The 13,782-nt window shown below is 34.5% G+C and overlaps 1 protein-coding gene across 1 annotated transcript in view; it reads left to right on the forward strand.

Annotated features, from left to right (window-relative positions):
- The window catches only part of Uggt2 (UDP-glucose glycoprotein glucosyltransferase 2), a 166,528-nt gene that overhangs the window by 109,651 nt on the left and 43,095 nt on the right, over positions 1-13,782 (forward strand). The window contains exons 27-28 of the mRNA XM_026399575.2: positions 1,550-1,736; positions 6,497-6,655. Coding sequence (XP_026255360.2) covers positions 1,550-1,736; positions 6,497-6,655 — 346 coding nt within the window. The remainder of the gene's footprint in view (positions 1-1,549; positions 1,737-6,496; positions 6,656-13,782) is intronic.

Below are 13,782 nucleotides of genomic sequence, written 5' to 3' on the forward strand. Positions count from 1 at the left end.
GGAGAGAGGAAGAGAGAATATTTTTTAATATTTATTTTTCAGTTTTTGGTGGACACAACATCTTTATTTTATGTGGTGCTGAGGATCGAACCCAGCGCCCCGCGCATGCCAGGCGAGTGCGTTACCACTTGAGCCACATCTCCAGCCCCCCTGTTTGCTCTTGATCCTTGTTGTATCACATACTCACTCTGTTCTGTATCTTTAAACCTATTAACCTTTTACTTTAGTCCTTAAAATTGTTCAATTTTATAAAATTTGCTCCCTTAATTTTTTCACCTATACAGATCAGCTTTTCTATCTCCCCTCCATTTTCCCCTCTTTCTTCCTCTTTCTCATCTAAGACTCTTCAAAGAATAGTTATATTCTCTGTTCTTCTGTCATTAGCATACTTCCACTGCAGTTCGGCTTTGAACTACTTCTTTGCCACTGCAGTTGTTTTTACTGAATCACACACACAAAAAAAAATAATGTTTGCAGCATGCATGGGATACTTCTTCCTTGGCATTTCTGCTGCATTTGACAAATGTACTGAGTACTTGTTTTGTATCATTTATTTCACAACTGTACTCTTTCCTGTGTCTCCACTTAATCTCTCTTTGTTTTAAATATGGGCCTACTTCTGTGATATGGCTTCCAATGATCATCATCACCTGGATTCACGCTGTATTGATTCTTCTGGAGTGAGGGCTAGACTGATTCTTCTGAACAAAATATAGCAAAAATGATAGCGTGTTTCTTATGTACTTTGTAAGACTGTGACTTGTGTCTTGCTAGTGTGCTCATGGTGTGTGTGTGTGTGTCTCTGTCTCTCTCTCTCTCTCTGGCTCTTCTTGCGTGTTTCTCTGTGAAGCATTGTGAAGATGTCCTTGTAATAAGAACCTGTGAGCAGTCTCCAGCCAACCACAAGCAAGAAATGCAACCCTCCTCCTTGCAGCACAACAGGGACAAAGCCTAGTAGTAGTACATCCTCGATCCAACAGCATAGCTGACACTCTTGATTGCAGTCTTTAGCTATTCTTTACCTGTAACTAATTCTTAATTGTATGTGATAATGATGCTAAAATACAATGAAACTGCAGCTATGTCTAAAAGCTGTACTAAACAGCTGCATTTAACTCAGTCCTGTTTGTTTTTAATTCAAGTTTTAAATTGGTACCAAAACTACTTCTTGAATTTTACTTGTTTCTTGGGTATCATTTCTCTTCATATTATTAGGAGTGCTAAGAATTAATAGCCAAAAAAATAGACCATGGTCAAATGTGACGAAGGATCAGTGAGCCAATTAGATTATAAATTGCATTAGTCAGTATATCTTAAAGAGACTCAAATCATGTTCATTAAGAGAAAATAAGATTATATATTATACTGTAATAGTCTTATAACAGTACTGAAAGTAATTGTCTACTCTTTATAAATATTAATATACAGGGCATATTTAACCTTTTTGATTTAAGACTTTGATTTTGTTTATTAAGTCATTTTAAATTTTAAAATATTTTAGAATAATAATTTCAATTTTGGTCACAGTAATTTTATGTTTTATTAACAGCTTTTACCGTTTTGTCCTGGAACCAGAACTGATGTCAGGTGCTAATGGTAGCCCTCTTGGACCAGTGGCAAAATTCCTGGACATCCCTGAATCACCTCTTCTGACCCTCAACATGATTACTCCAGAAAGCTGGTTGGTTGAAACAGTACATAGCAACTGTGATCTTGACAATATTCACCTTAAAGATGTAAGTTATTAATGCAAAGTCATCTAAAAAGAGAGGAATAGAATGAGTTCTCAGTAGTATTACAGTTGTGGCAAGTGAAGTATTGTACTACACAGATGCTCACCAGCATATTCTTTGTGTTTCTAGCTCTTATTCTTTAACGTCTCTTAACTTCCAAATTCAGCCTCTCTCATTTTCCAGGTTCCTAGGTGCCTTCACCTTTTTAATTGTCTCATATACCACTAGCACACAAAGACTATGCTAAGATGAATGCACAGCAACTTAAGAGGACACTGTGAATTACCTATTTTTGTCTTCACGTTTAGTTTTTAACTTCAGGAAGGATTCTCATTCAAAACTTTTTGTTATGCATGGTTCACAGCCACAGAAAGCAGTCCTTTCTAGATTAGGGTAAAAAGCAGGAAACAAAATTTATTGCAGGCTGGCTACACCTGCTTCCTATCTGTTTTAGTGAGCTTTGTGTTGCTATGACCAAAAGACCTGACAGGAAGGAAGATGAAAAGTTAATTTGGGGCTCACAGTCTCAGAGGTTTCAGTTCATGCATGGCTGACTTTATTCCTCGGGACCCAAGGTGAGATGGAACATTATGGCAAAAGGATGTGGCAGAAGAAAGCAGCTGGGGACATAGCAACCAAAAAGCAGAGAGAGCTCCATTCTCCAAGGACAAAATATATACCCCATAGGCACAGCCCCAAAGACCCACCTCCTCCAACAACACCCTGTCTGCCTACAGTTATCATCCAGTTAATCCCTATCAGGGGATTAATGCTGTGACTAGGTTAAGGCTCTCATAACCCAATCATTTCACTCTGAACTTCCTGCATTGTCTCACACATGAGCTTTTTGGGGACACCTTGATTCCAAACCATAGGTCACCTCCAACGTGACCTTAGTTTAATAAATATTGAAACTTCTCTTCCTCATCTATTGTCACTCATATATAACATAAAAAGAATATTTTAAAATACACCAAATTATTCAAAACATTGAATTCAGAATGAGGGGATTCCAAAACCACAGAAAAATTTTTAGGACAGCTTAACTAATGTTGATACTCCGAAACTGAGGAGAAATGCTTTCTTCTCATTGTCTTCCCTCAGACCTGTTTCCAGGTGCTGTGATGATTTAGTTAAGATTGCTCATAATATTTATTATGCTTCTCAGTTGTTACTTTGTGCCTTAAGCAAATTTCTTTTGATTTTTTTCATGAGTAGATTCTGTGGGATTCTAATGATTGTCCTGTAACATTCTCTCTAATACCCCCACTCTGATCCACTCAAAAAATAACCTAAAACTGAGTCATAGCCAGCATCTGAAATCAGTCCTTCAAATCTAGAAAGATTAGAAAAGATTAGGAAAAATAATAAAATCTATGAGGAAAAGATCAGAAATGAACTTTGCAAGGAAAAAAAAAGACAAAAAATATCTGTTTTTCTCCATGATCAGTCAGGTCTCTTTCATTTTTTAATATTTATTTTTTAGTTGTAGTTGGACACAATACCTTTATTTTTATTTATTTTTATGTGGTGCTGAGGATCAAATCCCAGGCCTTGCACATGCTAGGCAAGTGTTCTACCACTGAGCCACAATCCCAGCCTGATCAGTCAGATCTCCTAACAGTCAGTTGGAATCTTTGTGAAGAGAGTGCAACAATATGTATTGGTAAAATAACTTCAGATGCTAACCAAACGTTAGGGAGAAGTTTGAAGTTTGTAGCAGAGAAATAGTAAAGTTAGAAAAGAAAGTGGAGCTTACTGGTGAGTCTCAGCAGCTGTGGAATAACAGAAGTTAGCTAAACACTTGTAGTGGCAAATCCCATGCTGTTATTTTAGAAGTTGTTCAATGAGTAGTGAGTGTCTTTAAAGTTAAAAGAGTGAAATAAACCAAAATTCCCTGTATCTTCATACTTTAGGTGAATATAAAGAAGGGAATTAGAAATTCTAGCATCCATAAAGGTTTACTGCCTCTTCAAGCTCTTCTTTTCTATACTTACATTTTTCTAGAATAATTGCAGATATTATTGTTGTCAAGTACATTCTGGCAAGAATGAGAATAACAGAGATTTGTCTTATGCACTAGCTTACACAAATATTCCATACAACATCCAGTTTCCAAATATTGCATAAGTGCCTGGAAAATAAATTGATCCAGAAAAATTCTCTTAGTAGGACTTCATTCATGTGATTGTAACTAGACTTTATTGCACAACCAGTATCAATATCATAATTAAAGAAGGAAGTGGTTATAGGAAAGCTAAAAGTGAACAGTCACTCTTACTCACTTGAGGGCTGGGGATATAGCACAGTTTGTAGAGTGCTTGCCTCACATGCACAAGGCTCTGGGTTCAATCCCCAGCACCACCAAAAAAAAAAAAAAAAAAAAAAAAAAACACATTCACTTGAAAGACCTCTTTTAAGAAGGAATTCGTGACTAGAAAGCAATATGGAGATGCCTCAAAAAACTAGAAATGGAACCACTATTTGAACCAGTTATTCCATTCCTTGGCAAATATCCAAAGAATTTAAAATCGTCGTACTACAATGACATAGCCACACCAATGTCTACAGCAGCACAATTCACAACAGCTAGCTATAGAGGGCAACTTATATCCCATCTCAAAAAGAGAAATAACGTATTTCTTATGGGGATTTAACTTGGCCCATCAACAGATGAATGGATAAAGAAATTGTGTTACATATACACAATGGAATATTACTCAACTACAAAGAAGAATGACCTTGACGTTCGTCAGTAAATGGATGGATCTGGAGACTCATGCTATGTGAAATAAGCCAATCCAAAAAAAAACAAAGGTTGAATGTTTTCACTGATATGTGGAAGCTAAAGCACAATAAAGGAGGGGAGGGGAAGAAGAGAAGTTCAATAATTAGACAAAGGAATAGGAAAGACAGTAGAATAAATCTAACATACTTTTCCTATGTACACATATGAAAATGAAGCCCACCATCGTGCCCACCCACAAGAATGGAGCCCTAATTAGAATTATACAAGCATGGCATATATCTGTCAAAATGGATTCTACTGTCATGTATAACTAAAAAGAACTAATAGAATAATTACTATAATAGTCACTCTTGCTTAAATAAACATCATAAGACCAAAAAAAAAAAAAGGAATTGGTTATTTTGGTATTGTAGTTTGAATAAGTTAACAGAATTAACTCTTATGTAAACCTGTAGGATTGAGAAATTTTCATATTAATATAAATTGAAAAAGAATTAGTCAAACTGGTTAACTGATTCCTTATCTATAATGTGAGAGTTGAACTAGATTATCTCTACAATCTCTTTCTTAAATAACATTTTCTTATGCTAAGTCTTTCCCGTGGAAATATTTCCATTCAAGCAAATTGCTATAAGGATTCTGGATACAGTTTAAGTATATGAAGTTTGTCAATAGAGTAGTAATAATTAAAAACTTTTAAAATCTAAAGTTTTGAAACAAATATTGTTTTCAAAGAAGTTATTAAATCACTAAAATTATGACAGGCTTAAATGTGATGCATAAATACTCTATTTCGGGAGATAATTCAAGGAAAAACATCTATACAACATAGAGTATTTCTAAATATTCCATCCTAAATAGACTAAAAATAATGCAAAAACCTCATGTTAAAATAAAATCACACTAATAATATCATTTATTATTGTAACAATTCCCAAAATGTCAAAATTACCATTGATTTATTTTCATATTTGGTTATGTTTATATGAACTAGAGAAAAGCTTTATCCCTGAACTATTATAATATTTGTAATACAAAAAAAAATCTGGAAACAGTTGGAATGTACAGCCATATAAAAAGATGTTTGTGAAGGCTGAGCATGGTAGGTCACACCTGTAGTCTCAGGTCCTTGGGAGGTAGAGGCAGGAAAACTGCTCATGGCTATCCTGAGCAATATAGTAAGATCCTGTCTCAAAAATAAGATTTTTATGAAAGACAGGGACACATTCTGAGAAACCCATGTTTAATGAAAATGCAAGTGGCACTTTCTTGGGAAATAAATTATGGAAAAAAGAAAAATCAATGTGTTTATGCTTACACAAATATTTAGTCTGTAGGTGCTTTCTATCTTGCCACTGTTTTACTTTCAAAATTGGAAGATTAATCTTAACTTTTTTTTCATTAAAAGAAAACTGTCAGGTGTGTTGATATACACCTATCATTCCAGCTACCTGGGAGAGTGAGGCAGAAGAATGGCAAATTCAAGGCCAGCGTGGGCAACTTATATCCCATCTCAAAAAGAGAAATAACCTGTTTCTTATGGGGATTTAACTTAGGTCAGACACCCTGGGTTCTGTCGCCAGTACTGAGGGAAAAAATTATAAGAAACCTAAGAGATGTTATATTGGCTTTTTGCCCAATTTGAAATGAGTGCCCCAGAGCAACAGCAAACTGATGATTTTTCTTTAAAGACTATCCCATCTAAATCTAATTTTAAAAGATCCTTTGACTACAAGTTATAGAATGCCACTCCATGCCCAGGATCTGTTCCACTTGGTGATATTGCTGCATATGTCATAAGATTGGGGAAATTCAATATACTAGAAAAAAGTATTCATCATAAGTTTTTGTCTTGAAGAAATTGATTTAGCTAAGCAGTTTACTCATGTAGAAAATGCAAACTTAATTGACCTACTGAAATACATTGGCTAATATTAAAACAATCACATTATTAAATTATTAAATTTGTATTAGGATTGCTAATACCAAAAACAATGATATGCTCCCTTCACAGATTGAGGGAGCTGTTACAGCAGAATATGAACTGGAATATCTACTACTTGAAGGACATTGTTTTGATGCAACAACCGAACAACCTCCTCGGGGTCTGCAGTTTACCCTAGGCACAAAAAATAAACCTGTTGTGGTTGATACAATAGTGATGGCCAATCTTGTAAGTATCCTAAATAGCTAAATTGATGATATTTAACTGAATGTTTTGGTGAAATTCTCCCAAGTATTCCTACTAGCAAGGTGAAACTAGGAGACTAAACCCAGGGCCTCACACGTGCTAGGTGAGCTTGAATAAGATAATTAACTAAAAATGAAAAAAATCATACTTTTAGAATAGGCTTTTTGTTGTTGTTGTTCTTTTTAGATATACATGACAGTAGACTGTATTTTGAAATACACGTGGAGTATAACTTATTAGGATTCCATTTTTGTGGTTGTATGTGATATAAAGTTGCACTGATTGTATATTTATATATGTACATTGGAAAGTTATGTCTGATTCATTGTACTGTTTTTCCTATTCCCCAAATCTCTCCTCCCTTCCCTTCATTTCCCTTTGTTTGATCCAGTGAACTTCTATTCTTATCTCCTCCCCGAATACTGTGTGTCAGCATCCACATATCAAAACATTTGGCCTTTGTTTTTTTGGATTGACTTCATTTAGCATGATAATATCTGGTTCCATCAATTCACCAGCCAATGCCATAATTTCCGTTCTTCATGGATGAGTAATATTCCATTGTGTATACATACTATATTTTCTTAATCCATTCATCTGTAGAAGGGCACCTTGATTGGTTCCATTGATTCTATTATGAATTGAGCTACTGTAAACATTGATGTGGCTGTGTCACTGTAGTGTGCCAATGTTAAATCCTTTGGGAATATACGGAAGAGTGGGATAACTGGGTCAAATGGTGGTTCTATCCAAGTTTTCTGAGGAATCTCTATGCTCCTTTCCATAGTGGTTCAACAAGTTTGCATTCCCAATAGTAACATATGAGTGAACCTTTTTCCTTACATCCTTCCAACATTTATTGTTACCTGAATTCTTAATAATTGCCATTCTAATTGGAGTGAGATAAAATCTCACTATAGTTTTAATTTGCATTTCTCTAATTGCTAGAGATGAATATTTTTTCATATATTTGTTGACCATTCTTATTTCTTCTGTGAAGTGCCTGTTCAGTTCCTTTACCCATGTATCGTTGGGTTATTTCTTTTTGTGTGTGTGAAGTATCTTAAGTTCTTTGTGTGTCCTGGAGATTAATAATCTGAGGGACAGGTGGAAAAGGTTTTCTTTTCATGTTCTTCATTGTTTTGTTTGCTGTGAAGAAGCTTTTTATTTTGATACTATTCCATCTATTGATTCTTGCATTTCCTTCTTGCACTTTAGTAGTCTTGTTGAAGAAGTTGGTTCCTAAGCTGACAGGATAGAGATTTGGGCCTACAATTTCTTCTAGTAGGCTCAGGGTTTCTGGTCTAATGTGTAGGTCCTTTATCCACTTGGAGTTGGTTTTTGTGCAGAGTGAGAGATAGGGGTTCAATTTCATTCTACTACATATGGATTTCTAGTTTTCCCTGCACCATTTGTTGAAGAGGCTCTCTTTTCTCCAATGTATATTTATGACGCCTTTATCTAGTGTGAGATAACTATATGTATGTGGGTTCACCTGTCTTCTGTTTGGTTGCATTGGTCTTCATACCTGCTTTTGTGCCAAAACCATGCTGGTTTTGTTACTGTAGTCCTGTAGTATAATTTAATATCTGGAATTATGATGCCTCCTGCTTCACTTTTATTCCTAAGGATTGCTTTGGCTCTTCTGGGCCTCTTATTTTTCCAAATGAAATTCATGAGTGCTTTTTCTATTCCTATGAAGAAAATCTTAGCATTTTAATAGGATTGCATTAAATTTGTATAGCACTTTTGGTAGTATGGCCATTTCACAATATTATTTCTATATCCAAGAACATGGGAGAACTTTTCATCTTCTGAGGTCTTCTTCAATTTCTTTCTTTAGTGTTCTGTAGTTTTCTCTGTAGAGGTCTTTCACCTGTTTTGTTAGATTGATTCCCAAGTTTTTCTTTTATCTTGTTGAGGCTATTGTGAATGGGAAGTTTTCCTAATTTCTCTTTCAGCTGATTCATCATTGGTGTACAAGAATGCAGTTGTGTTAATTTTATATCCTGGTACACTGCTGAATTTGATGAGTTCTAGAAGCTTCTGGTGGAGTTTTTTGGGTCTTTTAAATATAGAATCATGCCATTGGCAAATATGGGTACTTTGAGCTATTCTTTTCCTATTCTCATCCCTTTAATTTCTGTCTTTTGCCTAATTGCTCTGGCTAGTGTTTCAAGGACTATGTTGAATCGAAGTGGTGAAAAAGAGTATCACTGTCTTGTTCGATTTTTCTCCATTTACAATTATTTTGGCCCTAGGTTTAGCATATGTATATAACTTTCACAATGTTAAGGTATGTTCCTACTATTCCTAGTTTTTCTAGTGTTTTGAACATGAAGGAGTGCTTTATCTTTGTCAAATGCTTTTTCTGCATCTATTGAAATAATTATGTGATTCTTGTCTTTAAGTCTGTTGATGTGTTGAATTATGTTTATTGATATCTGTATGTCAAACCAAGTTTGCATCCCTGGGATGAACCCCACTAGATCATGGTGCACTATCTTTTTAATATGTTTTTGTAATGTAATTTGCCAGTATTAAGAATTTTTACATCTGTTTTCATCACGGATATTGGTCTGAAATTTCTTCCTTAATGTGTCTTTGATTTTGGCATCAAGGTGACACTAGCTTCATAGAATGAGTTTGAAAGGGTTCTCTCCTTTTCTTTTTCATGGAAAATTTTGAGGAGTATTGGTGTAAGTTCTTCTCCGAAGGTTTCATAGAACTTGGCTGAGAATCTGTCTGGTCCTGAGCTTTTCTTTCTTGGTAGGCTTTTCATGGTAAGTTCAACTTCATTGCTTGAAATTGATCTGTCTAAATTTTCTATGTCCTCCTGATTCAATTTGGATAGATTGTACATCTCAGAATTTGTTGATGTCTTCATTATTTTCTATTTTGTTGGAGTATAGATTTTCAGTAGCATCCATCATGATTATTTTCATTGTGAATTTTAGTAATTTTGCATTTTTTTCTCTTTTTGTAAGTGTGGTTTGTTGATTTTATTTTTTCAAAGAACCAACTTTTTTCATTAATTTTTTGAGTATTTTTTGTTTCAATTTCTTTGATTTCAGCTCTGATTTTTAATTATTTCCTGTCTTCTACTGCTTTTGTTGTTGATTTGGTCTTTTCTAAGGCTTTGAGATGTAATGTTAAGTTATTATTTGGTTACTTTCTATTTTTTTTTTAATGAGTGAGCTCAATGCAATAAACTTTCCTTTTAGAACCACCTGCATAGTGTCTCAGAGATTTTGATATGTTGTATTGCTATTCTCATTTACCTCTCAGTGCTTTTTTTATTTCATCCCTGATTTCTTCAGCTAACCATTGGTCATTCAATAGCATATTATTTAGTCTCTAGGTGTTAGCGTAGCTTGTATTTTTTATTTCATCATTGATTTCTAATTTCATTCCATTATGATCTGATAAAATATAAGGTATTACCTTTTTTTTGTATTTGCTAAGAGTTGCTTTGTGGCCTAAAATATGATATATTTTAGAGAAGAATCCATGTGCTTCTGAGAAGAAAGTGTATTTGGTCATTGATGGATGAAATGGTCTGTATATGTCTATTAAATTTAAATTATTATGTGTTTTTTAGTTTATTTAGTTCTGTAGCTTTTTTTATTTAGTTTTTGTTTGGAGGATCTTTCCAGTGATGAGAGAGGCATGGTAAAGTCACCCAGAATTATTTTGTTGCAGTCTAGTTGATTCTTGAAATTGAGAAGGGTTTGTTTGTATGTAGATGCTCCATTGTTTGGGACATAAATATTTATTACTACTATGTCTTTTTGATGTATAATTCCCTTAAGCAGTATGAAATGCCTTTTATCAATTTAATAAACTTTGGATTGAAGTCCACCTTATCTCATATGAGGATAGAAACCCCTCTTTGTGTACACACTCCATATGAAGGATATGTTTCTTTCAACCTTTTACCTTCAGTCTGTGGATGTTTTTGTCTGTGAGTTATAGCCTCTTAAAGATAGCATATTGTTGGTTCTTGTTTTTTAATCTAGTCTGCCAGTCTCTGTCTTTTGGTGGATGAGTTTAGGCTCTTACTTTCAGTGGTATTATTGAGAGATAATTTTTATTGTCTGTCTGCTTGAGTTATTTCTGATTTTTAATTTGAATTAATTTCTCCTTTGATTGACCATTCTTCCAGTTTAGTTTCTCCCTTTCTTGTTTTCACTTATTTTTCATTTCTTCTTCATGAAATATTTTATTGAGTATGTTTTATGTTACAGGCGTTGTAGTTGTAAATTCTTTTAACTTTCATTTATCGCGAAAGGTTTTTTTTTCATCATCAACTCTGAAGCTTAATTTTGCTGGGTATAGTATTCTTGTTTGGGATCCATTTTTTTTTTTTTTTCAGTGCTGGGTATATATTCCAAGACCTCCTATCTTTGAGGGTCTGAGAAATCAGCTCAGATCCAGATTTCTTTTCCTTTAAATGCAACCTGTCGTTTTTCAGAGGCAAACTTTAAAATTCTATCTGTATGGTTAGACATTCTCATAATAATGTGCCTTGGTGTGGTTCTGTGTAATTTTGTATATTTGGGGTCCCGTATGCCTCTTGTATTTAATTTTCCATTTAATTCTTAAGGTTTGGGAAATTTTCAGGTATAATTTCATTGAAAAGATTTTGTATTCCTTTGGTTTGTATCTCTGAAATTTCATCTTTCCTGATAAATCTTAAGTGTGGTATTTTCATGTCATGTCATATTTCTTGGAATTTCTATTCTTGGTCTCTTAACATCTTTTCTCTGTGATCAGCTTCATTTTCAAGATTATTTTTATCTTCATTGCCTGAAACTCTGTCTTTTAGGTGGTCTAATTTGCTGGTGATAACTTTCCAATGAATTTTTAAATTAGTTAATTGATTCTTTTATTTTAAAGATTTCCAACCTATTCTTTAGGATTCCTATCTTCTTATTTTTTTATATATTTTTTAGTTGTAGTTGGACACAATACTTTTATTTGTTTTTATTTTTTGTGGTGCTGAGATCAAACCCAGCACCTTGCACATGCTAGGCAAGCACTCTACCGCTGAGCCACCTCTTCAATCCCCTATCTTCTTATTGAAACAATCTTTCACTTCTTGAATTTACTCACTAATTTCATTTCTTACATTATCTTTTATCTCATCAATCAGTTTAACTGTGAACTTTCTGAATACTATCTCTCACATTTCCTCTGCTGTGATGTCTTTGGAATCTGTTGTTGAGGTATTCTGTGTTGTTTGGGACAGTTTGTTCCTTTGCTTTTTCTGTTTGTCTACCCATCTATCTAGATGGATCTAAAGCTGTAGAGTTTCTACCTTATGAGTTTATAGTGTCTATGTTACTAGTACCTCACAAATTTGGGAAGAGCCCAATGATAGCAACAATCTATGCAAACCATATATAGCAGTAGACCAGGTACTTAGTTCCTATTTTGATATTTACAGTGTTATTGATACAATACGCATAAATGGTAGGATGAGCAATCCATCAATAAAAACGGTAAATAATCATGAATTAGATCTGGCATAAGATCAAACAATAGGTGTTAACTATGACTTCTACTGTATTAGTGATTGTGTGCCTTTGGTGGCAGGGGCAGACATTGTATACATCAATTAATATTAAGAGGTGTTAAGCATAGAATTGAGTATGAGGAAAGAAGAGAGGGTGGTAGAAAAGTGTTTGCACTTTCAAAGGGTGAATAGGGCAGATGCAGCAGTAACTTAGGATTTGTTATGAAAGGGGAAGGGAAATAAAAAGTAGAAGTAAGCAAAGTGGATCAAAGCCCTAGGAATTAATTACACCATGCGTCTAATAGAAGAAAAAGGCCCGAATCTCCTCATGTCGGATTAGGCTCCAACTTCCTATTGGAGTCTTATTAGACTCCTATAGCACAAGAATTAAAACCAAGAATCAATAAATGGGATGGATTCAAACTAAAAAGCTTCTTCTCAGCAAAAGAAACAATCAGTGAGGTGAACAGAGCCTACAGAATGGGAACAAATCTTTACCACAAGCACATCAGATAGAGCACTAATCTTTAGGTTATATAAATCGCTCAAAAACCTTAACACCAAAAAAACAAAATAACCCAATCAATAAATGGGCCAAGGAACTGAATGGACACTTCTAAGAAGAAGATATATAATCAGTCAACAAACATGAAAAAATGTTCAACATCTCTAGCAATTAGAGAAATGCAAATCAAAACTACTCTTAAGATTTCATCTCAAGTCAGAATGGCAGCTATCAAGAAGACAACAATAAATGTTGGCAAGGATGAGGGGGAAAGGCACACTTATACATTGCTGGTGGGACTACAAATTGGTGCAGCCAGTATGGAAAGCAGTATGGAGATTCCTTGGAAAACTTGGATTGGAACTACCATTTGACCCAGCTATCCCACTCCTCAGTTTATACCCAAAGGACTTAAAAACAACATACTACAGGGACACAGCCACATCAATGCTTATAGCAGCACAATTCATAGTAGCTAAATTGTGGAACCAATCTAGATGCCCTTTAGTAGATGAATGGATAGAGAAACTTTGTGTGTGTGTGTGTGTGTGTGTATACACACACACACACAAAGTGGAACATTACTCAGCATTAAAAGAGAATAAAATCATGACATTTGTAGATAAATAGCATTGGAGAATATAATGCTATATAAAGTAAGCCAATCCCAAAAAACCAAGTGCCAAATTTTTTTTTTTTTTTTATGAGGATGCTGACTCATAATGGCTGTGGGAATGGGGGAGCATGGGAGGAATGGAGTAACTTTACATAGGGTGGGGGCGGGGGAGAGGGCAAAGGGGTAGGAATGATGGTGGAATGAGTTAGATATCATTATCCTAAGTACATGTACGAAAACACTAATGGTGTGAAAATACTTTGTGTGCAATCAGAGACTTGAAAAATTGTGCTCTATATGTGTAATATGATACGAATTGCATTCTACCATCTTGTACAACAAATTAGAATAAATAAATTTTTTAAAAATAGAAGTAAGAATATAGAGGAGGAAAGAATGGAATTTGGCTATCAGCAATAGAAAAAAGTGAGGGAGACAAGGGAAATAGAGTAGTGGCAAAGACTTTACAA

This window comes from Urocitellus parryii, chromosome 2 (genome assembly GCF_045843805.1).
Source record: "Urocitellus parryii isolate mUroPar1 chromosome 2, mUroPar1.hap1, whole genome shotgun sequence".
NCBI classification, from domain to species: domain Eukaryota; kingdom Metazoa; phylum Chordata; class Mammalia; order Rodentia; family Sciuridae; genus Urocitellus; species Urocitellus parryii.